At 53.5% G+C, this 18,724-nt stretch overlaps 2 protein-coding genes across 2 annotated transcripts in view; one reads left to right on the plus strand and one right to left on the minus strand.

Moving 5' to 3' along the window:
* Nucleotides 1-18,724, minus strand: part of LOC135888153 (zinc finger protein 721-like) — a 202,873-nt gene that overhangs the window by 92,326 nt on the left and 91,823 nt on the right. The gene's annotated exons all lie outside the window — the stretch shown is intronic.
* Nucleotides 12,747-13,703, plus strand: LOC135888069 (putative olfactory receptor 2B8). The gene has a single exon (XM_065415883.1). It carries the CDS (start codon nucleotides 12,747-12,749, stop codon nucleotides 13,701-13,703), a length of 957 nt encoding a protein of 318 aa, XP_065271955.1.

An 18,724-nucleotide genomic window follows, 5' to 3' on the forward strand; every position in this document is an offset into this window, starting at 1 on the left:
CAAGGAGCTGAGACAAGGCTACCAGAAGACCAAAGAGGCAAACGGACGATCCGGATCCCAGCCCCACACATCCCGTTTCTACGAGGCACTGCATTCCATCCTAGGTGCGGCCGTCACCACTACCCCACCACTGACCGTGGACTCTGAGGATGGGATATTGTCCACGGCCGGTTCCTCGGACATGTTAGCGGACGGGGAAGATGAGGAAGGAGATGAGGAGGACGAGGCAGTCGACAGCGCTTACCAAGCTTTATTTCCCCGACAGCCAGGAGCTCTTCATCACCCTTACAGAGATCCCCTACCAACCGTCCCCAGCATTTAACCCGGACACAGATTCAGGGGAAGGATCAAGCAGTAAGTGTTTTAAACATCTAAACATTTATTTTTAACAGAACTGGAATATTAACGATAAGAACAATGTGTTTTTCATGATTTGTGTGCCCTAGGCGATTAACGTTTCAGTCCCAACTATTTAAAAAAAATCAAACAATGTCCGGTTGTCCATGATTCTGCTGCCCAAGCCGCTCCACTCTTTAGTCCCTGCCAGTGCAGCTATATTAAAATGCAGTCTATATGACCGGGGATAGAGCTGAAATCCTCCAGGGACATCTCGACGAAGCTCTCCTGGAGGTAATTTGAAAGCCTGTTCATCAGGTTCCTGGGGAGAGCGGCCTTATTGGGTCCTCCGAAGTAGGAGACGTTTCCGCGCCAGGAGATCCTCAAGTACTCCGGGATCATAGCCTTGCACAGCATGGCTGCATAGGGCCCTGGTCTTTGCTGGCTTTCCCGGAGCATCCTTTCCTTATTGCTGTCCGAGATCCTCATTATTGTTATGTCGCTCATGATGACCTGCTTTGAATTAGGTAGGGGACTGCTTGCCCATTCCTTTACAGAACTGTAACCGCCGGTTTACAGCCACGCGGTGGAGGCGGGAGAGGGGCAGCATACAGGGATCTTTCCCTGGGACAGCCGCGAGGGGGTGGGACAGGGGCAGAGTTCATGCTTGGCCGATTGCTGGCAGCAGAGACTGGCATTGCTTTCAATGTGAAAGGAGGCCAGTGGTACTACTAAAGTTTTAAGCGCCGTTACATCGAATTAACCCTGCACCCGTCCACACCACGAGGCTATTTAGTTCGACATAGAGGTCTCTTAAATTCAACTTCTGTACTCCTCCCCAACGAGGGGAGTAGCGCTAAATTCGACATGGCCATATCGAATTAGGCTTGGTGTGGATGGAAATCGACGCTAATAGCTCCGGGAGCTATCCCACAGTGCAGTTTTAAGCAGCCACAAGTCTACGGCTTACCATGTCTGCCTGCTACAGAAATTCCGGTGTCCTGCCCCGCTTCCCAGATCGGCAGTGCAAGACCCCAGGCACTGAAGGCGAGGTCCGAAAATTCGACCTAGTCCTGAGTGCGCATGTGATAGGTGCAGTGCATGGTCTTGTTCACAGAGAAAGACTATGTTCTTTGCTCACAACTACATTTATCTTTCGGAGGAATTCACTACCTTTTTCTCATTCCCACAGCCACATCTGCGACTGTCTCCCAACCCAGCCTGGCATCACACTCCCAGAGGCTAGCGCACATTAGGCGGAGGAAGAAGAAGACGCGAGAGGACATGTTCTCAGAACTAATGGGCTGCTCCCGAGCCCAGGCAGCCCAGCAGAACCAGTGGAGGGAGAATTTGTCCCAAATGCACCGGACACACATGGAACGTGAGGAGAGGTGGCGGCAGGAAGACCAGCAGGCGACTCAAACGCTGCTTGGACTTATGAGGGAGCAAACGGACACGCTCCGGCGCCTTGTTGATGTTCTGCAGGAATGGAGGCAGGAGGACAGAGCCCCGCTGCAGTCTATCAGTAACCGCCCTCCCCCGCCACCAAGTCCCATACCCCCCTCGCCCAAAGTCCAAAGAAGGAGGGGCGGCAGAGTCCGTGAAAACTCTCACTCCACCCCTGCAGACTGCTCAAGCACCAGAAGGCTGTCATTCCCCAAAATTTGAAAAGTCCTTTCCTGCCCGCCTCACCCAAGCCCCCGTCCAAGTTTCACACCCCAGTTTCATGTGTGGTTGTTAATAAAAAATACGTTTCTGTTCATTACTGTTTCAATCATGTTCTTTTGGAGGAGAGTCTGTCTGAAGGGGGGGAAGGGGCTTGGTAATTGGACAGGACAGTCACCTTTAGCAGGCTACAGAGGCGGGGGCAGGTCCAGCAGCAGGGCACATACACAGTGCAGTGACTAGTTACCCTGGTCAGTCTGGGAGGTGGTTTTCATGTTCTGTGCGTGGGGGGGGGGGGTTGCTCTGTGACTTTGTGGCGGGGGAGGGCAGTTACAGATCTTATGCAGCGGTCCTTGTCCTGGATCACAGAGCCACGCAGCAGGGGATCTGTAACCCTCCTCCCCCTGCCATAAAGTCACATAGCCCCCACATACACGCAGTCCCGCTCAGGAGGGCTGGCAGGCTCCGTTGAAACAACCAGTCCGCCCCTGCAAATCCTGTCATTCCTGGAGTTTAGAAGGATCATTTGCATCAGTACACTACACCCGCTCCCCACCACAGTCTGCGTCCCAGGTTTAAAACATTCCCTCGAAAACAGTAATAAAGACAACGGTGTTCATTAAGAAAATAAAACTGATTTTATTTTTTTGGAAGGGGGTGAAGGGGGTATGTAACTGGAGAGGATAGTCATCATTAACTGGGTAAAGAAACGGTGACAGGTTCAGCTTCTCTGTACAGAAACTTAAAAGTCACTGGTTACCCTGCTCACTGTGGAACCTAGCTTTCAAAGCCTCCCGGATGCACAGCACGTCCCGCTGGGCTCTTCTAATCGCCCGGCTGTCTGGCTGGGCGTAATCAGATGCCAGGCTATTTGCCTCAACCTCCCACTCCGCCATAAAGGTCTCCCCCTTGCTCTCACACAGATTGTGGAGCACACAGCAAGCAGCTATAACAATGGGGATATTGGTTTCGCTGAGATCACAGCGAGTCAGTAAGCTTCTCCATCTCCCCTTGAGACGGCCAAAAGCACACTCCACCACCATTCTGCACTTGCTCAGCCGGTAGTTGAAGAGTTCTTTTTCAGTGTCCAGGGCGCCAGTGTAGGGCTTCATGAGCCAGGGCATTAGCGGGTAGGCTGGGTCCCCAAGGATCACTGTAGGCATCTCCACATCCCCAAGACTTATTTTGTGGTCCGGGAAGTAAATACCTTCCTGCAGCCGTCTAAACAGACCAGAGTTCCTGAAGACGCGAACGTCATGAACCTTGCCCGGCCATCCGACGTTGATGTTTGTAAAACGTCCCCGATGGTCCACCAGTGCTTGCAGCACCATTGAAAAGTATCCCTTTCTGTTAATGTACTGGCTGGCCTGGTGGTCCGGTCCCAGGATAGGGATGTGAGTTCCATCTATAGCCCCACCGCAGTTTGGGAATCCCATCGCGGCGAAGCCATCTATGATGACCTCCACGTTTCCCAGGGTCACTACCTTTGAGAGCAGTACCTTAACGATTGCGTTGGCTACTTGCATCACAACAACCCCCACGGTAGATTTGCCCACGCCAAACTGGTTCGCGACAGACCGGTAGCTGTCCGGCGTTGCAAGCTTCCAGAGGGCTATGGCCACTCGCTTCTGGACAGTCAGGGCTGCTCGCATCCGGGTGTCATTGCGCTTCAGGGCAGGGGACAGCAACTCACAAAGTTCAAGGAAAGTCCCCTTCCGCATGTGAAAGTTTCGCAGCCACTGGGATTCGTCCCAGACCTGCAGCACTATGCGGTCCCACCAGTCCGTGCTTGTTTCCCGTGCCCAGAATCGCCGTTCCACAACATCCACATGACCCATTGTCACCGTGATGTCCTCGGAGCTGGGTCCCGTGCTTTCTGACAGGCCTGTGCTACTCTCAGACTTCAGGCCCTCACCGCGGTGCCGTAGCCTCCTCGCCTGGTTTATCTGCATCTGCCTCTGGGAAAGGTGGATGATAAGCTGCGAGGCATTGACAACGGCCACAACTGCAGCGATGGTCGCAGCGGGATCCATGCTCGCAGTGCTGTGGCGTCCGCGCTGTCACTGACCAGAAAAGTGCGCGAACTGATTTCCCGCCGGCGCTTTCAGGGAGGGAGGGAGGGCGGTAGTGACAGAATGGGCAGCGGGGACTGCGGGAACTGTGGGATAGCTGCCCACAGTGCACCGCTTCCAATGTCGACGCTTTCCCCGTTAGTGTGGACTCACAAAGTCGAATTACTGTCCTTAGTGTGGACACACACGTTCGAATTTGCAATATCGATTCCACATATTCGATTTAAGTGAAATTGAAATACCCTCGTAGTGTAGACATACCCTGAGTCTATGAGACCCAGCAGAGAAGGAGAGAGAGATGGGAGAGCTGATTTAAACACTGCTAAACAGAAACTTAACAAAAGTGAGACTCTGGTCTGAGTACAGCCTGCCTGCTCCTTTAGAGGGGCCGGACACCAGAAGGGGAACCCAAGGAGCATGCGACTGGGATAAGATGGGGAGAGGGGTCGTTTTCGCCAGAGGATCAGGGAATGTTCCCTAATGGCGAGGAGGTCTGGGAGCCATGGGGAATCGTCTCCTGCCAGGAAAGGCTGGGTAAGCCATCTGTGGCGGGGTGTGCTTGCCCCCCCCCCGGGCAGGAAGTGGTTAACCCCACACTCTGGGCAGAGGTTAACCCCACACCACCCTGAAGGAGAGGGTGGCCATCTTGACTCTGGCCCTTAGGCCACCCCACTCTGAAGGAAAGAGCGGCCATATTGACTCTGGTCATTAGTCCATACTGACCTGGCTTCTAGGTCCTACTGTCCTGAGGCTGAGGGGAGTCGGGGGAGACTGGGGTGTGCTTGCCCCGCGACACCATCTTATTGGACACTTAAACCAAGGGCTTGGCTGAGAGCAGGAGAAAAGCCCTGGGAGGAACAATCCTCCAGTGACCCTGGAGTAACTCGCTTCGGTGTATGTGTGCGGACAGGCCCTGTGTCTCGTCCCCTACTCCCCTGAGCCAACCAATCGGAGACCCGAGCCAAGCCAATGCCCCCAAGAGGGGATAGGCCCCATGTCCGATCCCCTGCCATCATCAGCCAGCCAGCCCTGCAACTTGGGGGCCCCCTCAAGCGGAAGGGTCTGAATCTCATTCCCCACCACCTTGAGCCAGCCACCTTGGCACTCCAGCTGTAGGCAGAGCCATTCATATTGACTCTGTAACCATTCCAAGTGCTTAAAGACAGAAAACTTTTTAATGGCCCTCGTGGGCCCGCCATGGGGCTCATCAGAGGATGTGTCACAAATAGCAAGTGTCTCTGATGAGATGCAGAGTCCCCTGTCGCCACCCTACCCCCGACCCAGCCGGGAGCAGGAGCCGAGATGCTAACGACGCATCCCGGCACCTAACAAGGAGCCCTGGGATGCCGACGCTCCCCACCTTGGCCTTGTCTCCGCAGGGCAAACTCGGCACCGAGCCACTCCCGATCTCTCCTCTGTCGCAGGCAGGGGCTGGCTCTCTCTAAGCAGAACCGCCCCGGCGTCCCTGGAGGGGACAGAGTAGCGAGTCCAGGTGTCACCACAGTGGGGCTGGCCAGAGGGAGAGAATGCCTGCCCCGGATCGAAACAAGGGGCGTTCGGGGCCAGCGTGCTGCCCTCCTGCCTGTGGCAAACAGATCGCCGGCCAGTCAGTCCAGTACGTCACACCCCTCTGCTCCAGATCAGTGGCCAGCTGGTCCACCGGCCCATACCCTGAAACATCTAGTCCATGTCCCAGATCCCTCCATACTGGCTCAGACCTTGGGCCTATGTACTCCAGCATCCCACCTCCCCTCATTGTCCCCGTAAATCCATAGCCTCACGGACCCTGTCCCCATAATAACGAACAGTCATTTTGCTTCCCCGCTGCAGATGTTAGAGGACTTTACAAAGAAGGGGGAATGGCGTGTCCGAGGGGAGCGGCAGGGCCAGGAACAGAGCCCTGATCTCCAGCCGGACACCCTACCCACGAGACCAGGGGTAGGCAACCTATGGCATGCGTGCCAAAGGCGGCACGCGAGCTGATTTTCAGTGGCACTCACACTGCCCGGGTCCTGGCCACCGGTCTGGGGAGCTCTGCATTTTAATTTAATTTTAAACATTTTAAAAACCTTATTTACTTTACATACAACAATAGTTTAGTTATATATTATAGACTTATAGAAAGAGACCTTCTAAAAATGTTAAAATGTATGACTGGCACGCCAAACCTTAAATTCGAGTGAATAAATGAAGACTCGGCACACCGCTTCTGAAAGGTTGCCGACCCCTGACCTAGACCATGCTGCCCGGCCAGAGGGACAGACCTCCTGAACTCCATCCAGTGGCTCAGTGTTCACAGTTTCCGGGGACCCCGTACACATTCCTCTCCCGCTTTGTCGGGAGGGCTGGTGATTTTCCGACACTTGGAGGTGGTCCTCATAGTTCCCCTCGGTGGTTAGTGAAGGGAAGGCTGGGAGCGTGGGTACTGCAACAAAGAGATGCCCTGACTTGAAGGACTGATCGGGATCAATAGTAGAGTAATGAACACATCCCATGAGTCCCGACACATAGGTCACCTCCTCCCTTGCTCTAACCCCCTGGACCCCTCTCCGCTCCCAGCAATAGGGATAGAACCCAGGAGTCTGGGCTCCCAGCTCCTCCTTCTCTAACCCACTAGACCCAACTCCCCTCCCAGTGACAGGGAGAGAGCCCAGGAGTCCGGGCTCCCAGCTCTGACTGCCAGACTGCCCCACCGTGCTCTGCTTTCAGCGCATTCTGAGAACTGTCCTGGCTCGACTCACTCCCCCACTTAAAGGGACAGTCTCTGCTCCAGGGTTCTGTGGGCTGCAGGGCCTGGACTGCGTTCACACTCCCAGAAACAAGCCCTGGGGTCGAGCGGAGCCGTTGGCGCAGACGGGGCCATGTCCTAAAGGGAGGGGAGTGATCCTGGTGGCGGGGGATGGGGGGGTAGTGGTCACTTCCCCAGCACCCGTCCCCCCATGTTGTATCTCACGGCCCCTTTGGGGCATGGGGTCCCTGGGGCTCTACAGACATCGCCAGCCGAGTCCCAGCCCTTTGGGGAGGCTGCAGGGAGGCCTCCCCCTCCTGATTCCGATGCCCATAAAATACCTAAGTCTCTCCCCCCCTAACGGCCCTAGAGTCGAGGACGGGCTCCTTAGCTGTGCAGGGAGGAGCCTTGACAGGGCTGCACCGAGGAGCTACGCCAGCCCAGGCACATGGAGATATCATCCCCATGAGCCCAGAGCCACCACCAGGGCGGGGTTAGGGCAGCGATCAGGGACAGAGGCTGTGGAGCCATCCCTCCTACCAGCCTCTAGCCGTCTTATTCCCTCCAGCATTCTGCCACTTTCTCCTGCTCTGTCTCCCTCCGTTCATCCGTCTCTCCCCCTCCACATCCTTCTACCCCACCGTCTCTCTGCATCTCTCTCTGCTTTTCCTGCCGGCTATTTCTCTGCTTATCCACCCTTCTCTGTATCCTTCTATCCATTCTCTTCTCCCTCTCTTTCTCTGTATCCATCTCTCTCTCTCTGTCTCTTCCTCTCTTTCCCTGCCCGTCCACATCTAGCATCCATCGCTCCATCCACAATAAGTGTGTGTGTGTGCGTCTCCCTCTCCCCAGCTCTCTCCCCCAGCCGTCTCTGGGGTTTCTCTTACTCCATCACTGTGATGTCTGGGTTCCTAGGAGCCCCTTCCAGCTGAGACAGGCTCAGGGCAGCCCTGCCTGGCTGGGGCACCTGTGCTGGGGGAGTCTTTCCTTCCTCCAGGTCCCTCGTTCACACACCAAGTGGCCCTGGCTTCTGGGATGGGGCGGGGGGAGCCCGAGATCCTGCGACCCTGGCTCTGAGCATCCAGTTTGCCCCATTCCCCTCCTCTTGAGACCCCCCAGGGCCTCAGCAGCATGTGGGGCAACCCCCTGCAGCCTCTGCACTTCCAGAGCTAGAGGCGGACAGTGCTGCCCCATAGCAGGGGGACGGGGTTAGCTGGTCCCACTTAGACATTCAGTGCCAAAGCTTGGACCTGCCTCACGTCCCAGGGCCTCACTGGAGTGGGGGCTCAGCGCAGAGGAGCAGGGACTCCAGACTCTGCCCTGGCATCAGAGCTGCCCGGGCAGGAGGGATCTGGGGAGAACCGAGCCGGAGGTGAAGGAAGGTGAGTCCAGGGGGAAGGGGGTTTGAAATAGATGGAGTACGGGAAGGGGACGGGAACCGCAGAATGAATGGAGAGAGAGAGAGACGTTATTGATCAGGGTTAATCTATAATGAGGGGGACGGGCTAATGGATGGATTGGGGATAACATGGTGCTATACAGATAGATTGATCAGATTTAGTGAAGATCCCCCCACAAATCTGGCTCGGTACAAGCAAGGGCCTGTTGATGGTACAGAGATTGTGGCCCCAGTCCTGCATGTAGATCCACTGGCACCAGTGGCTGTGGCTACACAGTGTCTTGCTGGAGGCCAGGGGGTTTGTGGATCTCATTGGAAGGCCAGGACTGGTTTTAATTTGTAACCCATTCCCGCTGCTTTTCTCCTAAAGTATCAGGGGGTAGCCGTGTTAGTCTGTATCTACAAAAACAACAAGGAGTCTGGTGGCACCTTAAAGACTAAGAGATTTATTTGGGCATAAGCTTTCGTGGGTAAAAACCTCACTTCTTCGGATGCATCCGAAGAAGTGAGGTTTTTACCCACGAAAGCTTATGCCCAAATAAATCTGTTAGTCTTTAAGGTGCCACCAGACTCCTTGTTGTTTTTCTCCTAAAGTTTCCTTGCTTTCCTGCTGACTTTCTCTGGGGCACATCCCCAGTGGGTGCAAACTGGAGCTATATTATGCTTGAACAGAGAAGTCCCCATCTTGATCAGGGCACTTTTTGTGGCGGGCGCTGCACAGACACACAGCGAGAGACAGTCCTTGCCCCAGCTGAGATCAGGGCCCCGTTGTGCCGGGCGCTGCACAGACTCACAGTCTGTGCCCCTATGTAGGGAGGCAAGAAAATAAAGAGGGGGGAAATGAAGAATTATTATTCACACTTTAGAGAATGGGCACAGAGATGAAGTGACTTGTCCGGGGTCACCCAGGCAGCATGTGACAGGTAGGGGGACCAGATGTCCTGATTTTCTAGGGACATTCCTGGTATTTGGGGCTTTGTCTTATATAGGCACCTCTTACCTCCCACCCCCGGCCTGATTTTTCACACTTGCTAGCTGGTCACCCTAGTAACAGATCTCCTGGGCCTTCGTCCACAAGGTCAAGTACATGGACTATCTCTCCCCATCCCCTTTCAACTGCTCGCCTTTTGCTCTTTAGACTCTTCCCTTGTCATCATGCCACCAGTTCTCCCGTCCTACCAAAGCCATCTCCATTGAGTTAGGGCCTGCAGGTAGAATGAGCAGAGAGCATTGGCTGGGTTCAGTCTTGTTCCCTTTCCTGGAAGAGCAGTCTCGCTTGAGGCTGTTTTCCCATCACTCCTCCAGTCCCTTCCCAGCTCATCCTGACTTTTCAGAAACCAGGGAGCCAGTGCATTTATCAACTGACTGCTATCAAATGTCCGCCTGGTTGTTGTAGCCGTGTTGGTCCCAGGATATGAGTGAGGCAAGGTGGGGGAGGTGATATCTTTGATTGAACCAACTTCTGTTGGAGGAAGGGACAAGCTTTCAAGCTTTTCTCCAGACCAGAGGAAGAGTTCTGTGTCGCTCAAAAGCCGGTCCCATCCACCAACAAGAATTGGTCCAAAACAAGATATTACCTCATCTACTTTGTCTCTCTGCTGTCAAATATGCTGATGAGGTCTTCGTCCATTTCAACTTTCCCCTACTTTATTTTTCTTGCTAAAAACAGTTTTAAAAGAACAGAGCAGATGGTGGAGCCATCTGACCACCATCACGGACATCCTTCTGGCCCTGGTCTGTCTCTCTTTAGATTTCTCTTCTCCTCCTTTTCTCCTTTCCAAGGTTTATATGGAGGGATGCCATTATTTATTTGGAGGTATAAAAGACTCAGGAGGTACCTATGCTACTGTCTGGAAGTCCAATATGTTTGTAAAATTCTTAGCCCTTTTGGATAACACGGACAGAGTTGGAGGAGGGAAGGAGAGATGTGGGAGAAGATGGATGAAGATGAAAGCGAGGGTCGGGGAGAAGTTTGAAATGTGGAATTACAAAGAGAAGGGACTGAATGAGGATGTGATGAATGCCAGATACATACAGTGCTTGGTATCACACCAACGGGTGCCTTAGAAATAGGATTAGATAGATAGATCTCCTTGATGCTTGCCCCAACGCCATTCCTGAGCCACAAAATGTATTCCAGCTCATTTGATTCTGCTTGCTTTGCTGGTTTTCCTCATCGTCATGGTGAATCCCAAACTGATGCAGGGGACTGGACTAAATGACCTCTTGAGGTCCCTTCCAGTTCTACAATTCTATGATTCTACGATTCGATGTAGCCATTGACCACCTGGGTCAATCTCTAGCTTGGTTCTTAAGGTGGTCTGGCTGGATATTCAGTTTTTGGCCATCATGGGCACTCTTTCTGTGCCGTCGTAGCTTTTGGTAAGCACATCGATGCCCGCTATGTATAGTGGCGCTTCTTGGACTCTTCGTAATTCGTTGGTCTTCCATCCTGATAACACGGCCATACCAAGAAAGTTGCCAAAACTGAACCAGTGCTCATGGAAATTGTTACAGGGTTTGGCTTCAAATATCATCACTCTCTGACCCAACTGAGACAGGATGTGACCACAACCAAACCCTGCCAGACCCCACCACTCACACCAATGATCCCAAACGCACTGTCCCTCTCTTATAACTATAACTGGGTTAAAAAAAGAACTAGATAAGTTCATAGAGGATAGGTCCAGCAATGGCTATTAGCCAGGATGGGTAGCGATGGTGTCCCTAGTCTCTCTTTGCCAGAAGCTGGGATGGATCACTTGATGATTACCTGTTCATTCCCTCTGAAGCACCTGGCACTGGCCACTGTCGGAAGACAGGATACTGGGCTAGATGGACCTTTGGTCTGACCCAGTCTGGCCATTCTTATGTTCCAAATCCACTCTCTGTGCAGGTACCTCCCTCCTATATCCTCAGCTGGCCTGACTATGCAGGACTCCTGGTGGCCACGTTTGTGTACAGATTTGGAATATACTGAATTATTCCCTGGTTTTAGTCACTATTTACTTCTTGTCAACACCTCCTGTGGATCCCAATGATAAGAACATAAGAACGGCCACACTGGGTCAGACCAAAGGTCCATCTAGCCCAGTATCCTGTCTTCCGACAGTGGCCATTGCCAGATGCTCCAGAGGGAATGAACAAACCAGGTAATCATTAAGTGATCCATCCCCGGTCGCCCATTCCCAGCTTCTGGCAAACAGAGCTAAGGTCACCATCCTGCCCATCCTGGCTAATAGCCATTGATGGACCTATACGCCAGGAACTTACCTAGTTCTTTTTTGTGATGCTCACAAATCCACCATTCCAGCCCCTCCAAATCCTTTCTCAATGTGTATCTAGGCACTTCTGAATCTTCACTTCCCCTGGCTGCCCAGGATTCATGAGGACCAAACCAAAATACCTGCTGAAGAACCCATCTGTGGGCTGGTCTACACTGGGGGAGGGGGATCAATCCAAGATACGCAACTTCAGCTACGCGAATAGCGTAGCTGAAGTCGAAGTATCTTGGATCGAATTACCTGGGGTCCAGACAGTGCGGGATCGACGGCCGCGGCTCCCCCGTCGACTGCGCTACCGCCGCTCGCTCTGGTGGAGTTCCGGAGTCGACGGTGAGCGCGTTCGGGGATCGATATATCGCGTCTTAACAAGACGCGATATATCGATCCCGGATAAATCGATTGCTACCCGCCGATACGGCGGGTAGTGAAGACGTACCCTGTGACACCAATTGTTTGAAAAACCACCATCCCAGTCCCTTCTGAATGAACTTTCCTTTTGTGTAGCTGGCCCCCTGAACAATCATCTGTCTCCACCAGCCAGAATTCCTGGCTATCAAACTGTAGATATACAGCATAGCTAACCACTCTCTGTTTTGAGCGGATGAACCATTGCTTCTCTAAAACACTTGCTCTGGATCCCACCACTGCCTCCAGTGCTAGCTGGGAGCCCACTGCTGTTACCACTACTCACAAACCCATCATTCCAGCCTCTTGCCAATCTACTCTCTCCACTAGCCCCAGGATTCATGGTTCCCAAATGAAATTCCCTACTGTTAAAACAGATGGTTCCTAATCCACCATCCTCATCTCGCCCCAATCCACTCTCTTAGTATTTGCCGAATCCCCAAATCCTCATTTCCCCCTGACCAGCCTGGAGTCATAGAGACAAGTCTCTCTTACAGCTTTGGAACATGCCTAAGTTACGAGGCCAGGTCTACACTGCAAACTTTTGCTGGTATAGTAATGTCAGTTACGGGGTGTGATTTTTAGCGACATTTCTATACTGGCAAAAGCCCTAGTGTAAACACAGTCAGAGCAGCATAAAAGTGTATCACCCTGCTGGCACCAATACTAACAGAGATCTCACTACTGCTACCAATACTCACAAACCTACCATCCCAGCCCTTCCCATATCTACTCAATCAGTGTAAATAGCTATCTACCCCTTCCAGGATTCACGGTCACCATCCCAAAACACCCACTTCTGTTACCACTCCGATGATCAATTATTACAAATCTCCTTAATGCAGGTTATTTTTCAGATGGGTTACAGCGAAGTGGCATGGGAAGAGGGAAACCAAAGCTCCTTGGGGGAATTCATCCTGCTGGGGGTGTCTGACCGGCCACAATTGGAGCTGCTGCTTTTTGTGCTCATCTTAATCTCCTATGTCATGACACTGCTGGGAAACACCACCATCATCGTGGTCTCATGGCTGGACCCCTGTCTCCACACGCCCATGTATTTCTTCCTCAGCAACCTCTCCTTCCTGGACCTTTGCTACAGTACCAGCCTTGGCCCCCAGATGCTGGTGAACTTCCGCAGCGCCCGCAAGTCCATCTCTTGGGCCGGCTGCATGGCCCAGGTCTACATCTCCCTCTCGCTGGGCTCCACCGAGTGCCTCCTGCTGGCTGTCATGGCCTACGACCGCTACGCCGCTGTCTGCCAGCCGCTGCGCTACACGGCCATCATGAGCCGCCGCCTCTGCCTGCAGATGGCGGTTACCACCTGGCTGAGCGGCTCTGGCAACGCACTGGTGAAGACGTTGCTGACTCTGCGGCTGCCCTGGTGTGGGAGGAATCAGATCGACCACTTCTTCTGCGAGGTGCCGGCCCTGCTCAAGCTGGCCTGCGCCGACACCTCCACCAACATGGCTGAGCTCCTCGCCAGCAGTGTGTTTTTTCTGCTGCTGCCGCTGGGCCTCATCCTGGTTTCCTATGGCTACATCGGCACCGCCGTGCTGAGGATGCATTCGGCCGAGGGCAGGCGCAAGGTCTTCAACACCTGCACCTCCCACCTGGCCGTGGTGTCGCTTTTGTATGGCACGGCCAGCTACATGTACCTGCTGCACCCGTCCCAGGACCGGGGCAAGCTCGTCTCGCTCTTCTACACCATGGTGACCCCCATGCTCAACCCCTTGATCTACACACTGAGGAACAAGGAGGTGCACGGGGCCCTGCGGAGAGTGCTGGGGAGGAACCCGACCTCTCAGGGGACCTGATCTGGGGCCGCAGTTGGGCATGGAATCATCTGTGTCTCCCTTGGATTCTGTAGCATCTTCCCTGCCCACATGGACCTTTCTGCTCTCTGCCCACTTCCACTCTTCCCAACTCTCCTGCCTTCTCCCACCCCAAAGAAACAACCTGCCCTCCCCAATCCATACAAGTCCTCTGCCCTCCTCCAACCCTGCAACCCACCAACTCTTGGGGCACGTCTACACTTACAACACTGCATCATCACAGCTGCACTGCTTTGATGGAGCCTCTCTACGCCGACAGGAGAGAGCACTCGCATCGGTGTAGTTAACCCACCTCCCTGAGAGGCGGTGTTGGGGTCCACTAGGCATAGCTACCAGGTATCTCGGGAGAGCGGAAGACCAAAGTGTCGATGAAACTCTCTTGCTCTGGGTCTATCTGAACCCCCAAACTCCATCTTGTGAACTCTCACCTACTTCTGTGTTTACTGCTTTACATGCTCTGTAGCAGGCCAAAGCAGAAATGTATTGGTCAGCGTTTCTAGCAGATGGCTGCAGTTTTACTCACACTAGCAGAAATAATAGAGATAAGGAGCAGGGGTAGTTAGTTTGCAGATGTCTAATTCAAGGTCGCAGAGACTGGGAAAGTTTTCTCACAAGCTTATTGTAACAGTTGTCTGGAAGGGAGGGGTGGGAGAACAGCCAGACAAAGAGATGTATGCGAACAGTTTGGGGTATAAAAGGTAAACGTTATTTGTATTTGTTGCACTGGATTTGAGACATGCTGGTCTCCTAGTGCCATTTCAGAGCTCTGAAATAAACTTGGCTTGCTTTCTCCCCTCGGTGTCTTCATTGGTGCCAAGCACACCGGGCCACGGACCTTTGATGTCCCCTCGAGCCCCTCGAGCGGCCAACAGCGGTAGCTATGTTGATAGAAGCTCTCCTCCCGACATAACACTGTCTACAGGGGGGGTTAGGTTGGCATAACTGTGTCACTCAAGGGTGTGGATTTTTTCACCTCCCTGAGTGATGTAGTTATACCGATATAGGTCTGTAGTGTAGACCAGACTTTGGAGTTCTGAGATTACACCGGAATATCAGCTTTCATGAAAAATAAAACATTTCTTACCCCCATGGTTGGGTACTACCCCTGGAAAAGATGAGCCCATAGCTAGAGAGGAAGACAAGCTAGCCCTTCCTCCGCTCGGGTCTCTGCTCCTCTGGAGGCCTAGAAACTGCGTCGAAGTGGTTACCCAAAATCACCAGTCGCTTTTGTAAATCTTGGTCTGTGCGTCTCGGCTGAGGGAGTTGTTCTTTTGGCTCAATCTTCCCTTTATGCTCCGATGTCTCTGGGTTGAATTGGCCGTCCCTGCCTTTGCTCTGTAGTGGTGGATCTCACCTCTCCCACCTGAAGGCTGAATGCCTGAGTTACTAACTATGCCCCAGCTGCATTTCATTCTCTGGGCTCTCTGCATTGACTGAAGTTTAGATAGCTCGACCCGCAGGCTAAGGGGCTAGATATACAGATAGAGCAGAGGTTGGCAACCTTTCAGAAGTGGTGTGCCGAGTCTTCATTTATTCACTCTAATTTAAGGTTTCGTGTGCCAGTAATACATTTTAACGGTTTTAGAAGGTCTCTTTCTATAAGTCTATAATATATAACTAAACTATTGTTGTATGTAAAGTAAATAAGGGTTTTCAAATGTTTAAGAAGCTTCATTTAAAATTAAATTAAAATGCAGAGCTCCCCAGACCGGTGGCCAGGACCCGGGCAGTGCGAGTGCCACTGAAAATCAGCTCGCGTGCCGCCTTCGGCACACGAGCCAGAGGTTGCCTACCCCTGAGATAGAGGTTAGAGAGGCGAGGTCAGTGAGGCAGTAACTTTTATTGGACCAACTTCTGTTGGTGAGAGAGACAAGCTGTGGAACTACATGAAGAAGTTGGTCCAGTAAAAGATATTACCTCACCCACCTTGTGTCTCTAATATCCTGTGACCAACATGGCTACAACAACCCTGCGATAGATAGATAGATACATAGATAGATAGATAGCATTAGGATTTAAACAGATAGCTAGTGACTTAGTTTATTTTTAAGCCTGGAAAGTGCCCAATTATCTGCCCAGCACAGACACCTAAATGGAACAGAAGGCTAAGATATAGACCAGCATTTTTCAACCTGGGGGTCCCAACCCAAAAGGGGGTCACAAGGCTATTGTAGGGGGGTCATGAGATCCCCTTTTTCCTTGCCTTAAGACGCGGGCAGCTGGAGAGAGGCAGCTCTGGCCGGCTGCCCAGCTCTGAAGGCAGCACCACTAGCAGCAGCAGGTCAGAAATAAGGGTACGTCTACACTACCCACCAGATCGGCGGGTAGCGATCGATCTATCGGGGATCGATTTATCGCGTGTAGTGTAGAAGCGATAAATCGATCTCCGATTGCTCTCCCGTCGACTGCTGAACTCCAGCTCGGCGAGAAGTGGAAGCAAAGTCGACGGGGGAGCCACGGCCGTCGATCCCGCGCCGCGAGGACGCGAAGTAAGTAATTCTAAGTCGATCTAAGATACGTCGACTTCAGCTACGCTATTCTCGTAGCTGAAGTTGCGTGTCTTAGATTGATCTCCCCCTCCCCCCCCTGCCCCGAGACCAGGCCTAAGAGTGGAGTACGGTTACTTAGCTCTGGAGGGATCTGCACTGATGTTGGGAAAGCGATGTCTGGTACCAAGTGTGTATGTGTGTGGGTGGGTCATCACAGCCTGAAATATTTTCAAAGAGGGGCCCAGCAAAACAAGTTTGAGAACCCCTGATATAAACACATGTCGCAGCCAGTCTCCTCGACTTGGGACTGGGCCGGAGCCCCCTAGAGGAAAAAAGGCCCCATATCCCATCCCTAGATCATGGCTGAGCTCATGGTTTTGAAAACGTCTGGGCATGAGGCGATTGTAGAGGTGTCATTCCCTAAGGTGTAAGTGAATCACGGAAGGACAGGGGTCAGTAAGACATTTCTCAGCTGTCCATGAGGCGAGTGTTGACACGTCCCCTGAAGCTGGGCCAGCCTTGGAGGGGGTTTGGAAGGACCCGGGTGCAATCCAGCCTGGGGACTGGTACGTTCCTGTTAGATGTCTTTGTGCTGGGCTCCTCCCCAGCATGTGGAACACACCCTTTGATTGACTTCTCAACCTGGCACAGAAAAAAATGTTAATGACCTGCCTGGCCCCTGTGGGCTTGTCAATGCCATTGTGTCACAAACAGCAAGTGTCTTTAATGAGACCCAGAGTCCCCTCTCGACGCATCAGCTGCGAGTGGGAGCCGACGTGCTAAAAATGCCCGTTGCGCTGCACCCCGATGCCTAATGAGGTGCCCTGGGGCAACAGCACCCAGCCCCTGGGCCCTAGCTCCTCAGGGGGCGGTCGGCACCAGGCAGCTCCCAGATCTTCCTCTGTTGCAGGTAGGGGCTGGGTCTGTTTGCACGGAGCTGCCACGGAACTGATTGAGGTGACACAGCGGAGAGTCCAGGCTCACCAGCTAAGGGCGGGGACAGAAAGGAGAGAGGCTTGACTGAGATCAGAGAAATGACCCATCGGGGCAATTGTCCTGCCCTCTGCCTCTGCCAGACAGATCACTGGGCAGCGAATCCAGTTACCCCATGTCTCCCTGCCCCAGATCACTGGCCAGCTAGTCAGGGCTTGGGCTGGGGTCACAACGCCAGCGATGGGTCTGAGGGCTGGGAGATGAGACCAGGGGTTTAGGGGAGCCCTCGGGACAGATGGGGCTGAGACTAGAGCCGGGGGTGTGGCCCCAATCTTGGTGCATTGCTCAGGGGCTGGTGTCACTCCTCCCCAGGCCACTCTCCCCTAGACGGCGTTGCTGGAGCAGTCTCCTGGCCAATTGGGGGCACGGGGTCCCTGGGGCATCGCAAACCTCACCAGCCAAGTCCCAGCCCCCAGGAGGCTTCAGGGAGTCACATCTCCCGCCCCCTTCCTGGCTCCAACGTCCATAAGGGCCCTGCCTGCTCCCTCCCCTTCACCCACGGCCCCATGCACTCAGGGACAGCAATCGTGAGCTGCACAAGGAGGAACCTCCCACAGTCACAGAGACACAGGGCCCTTCTCAGCTGTGCTTCGGAGCTGGGGCAGCCCAGGCGTAGTGTGACACCAGGGCTGGGGTAGGTCAGGGAGCAGGGACACAGCCTGGGATCCTACCTCCTTCCAGCCATCCACTGTACTTCTCCAGATCTATCCAGCTCGCTGGGTCTCTCCCCAACTCGCTATCCTTCTGCTCGTCCATCTCTCTTTCCCTCCGTCTCTATCCTTCTATCCATCTACCTCTCCACCCTCCAGCCTTCTATCCATCCCTCTCTCTGCAGATCTCTCTGCTCTTCTATCTGTCTCTTTATTGCTCCTTTTATCCATCCTTCTCTCTATCTCTCTTTCTGTCCTAACAATTCACCTCTCATCCATCCTCTCCTCTCTCGGACTCTCCCTCTCTTTTCCTGTCCGTGCACGTCTGGCATCCATCAGTCCATCCACACTCTTTCTCCATTCCTCTCCCTCTATCCATCTCTCTCTCTCCTCCCCATCTCTGGGATTTCTTTCGTTCCATCACTGTGGTCTCTGGGCTTCTAGGAGACCCTGCCAGCTGAGAGAGGCTCAGGGTATCCCTCCTAGCCTGAGGCAACCTGCCCGCAGGAACTTCACTCACACAGTGACTGGGCTTGTTTCCTGGGAGGCAGAGGGGGTACCCTGTGACCATGCAACACTGGCTCTGAGCATCCAGCTTGCCACATTCTCCTCCTTTTGAGACCCACCCCAAAGCCCCAGCAGTGTGGGGGGTGGCAACACCTGCAGCCTATGGGCTTCCAGAGCCAGATGTGGATGGTGCTGACCCACGACAGGGGGCAAACTTAGCTGGTCTCTCTGCCCCCAGAACATCCTTAGACATTCAGCTTCATAGCTCGGGGCTGCCTCATCCCAGGGACTGGGGGGCTCAGTGCAGGGGAGCAGAGACTCCAGACTCTGCCCTGGCATCGGAGCATCTGAGCCGCCCGGAGCT

Source organism: Emys orbicularis, chromosome 13, assembly GCF_028017835.1.
Source record: "Emys orbicularis isolate rEmyOrb1 chromosome 13, rEmyOrb1.hap1, whole genome shotgun sequence".
Taxonomy (NCBI): Eukaryota; Metazoa; Chordata; order Testudines; family Emydidae; genus Emys; species Emys orbicularis.

Excerpts from the sequence above, each read along its gene's own strand:
- LOC135888069 (XM_065415883.1), top strand. The coding sequence starts at position 12,747 with ATGGGTTACAGCGAAGTGGCATGGGAAGAGGGAAACCAAAGCTCCTTG.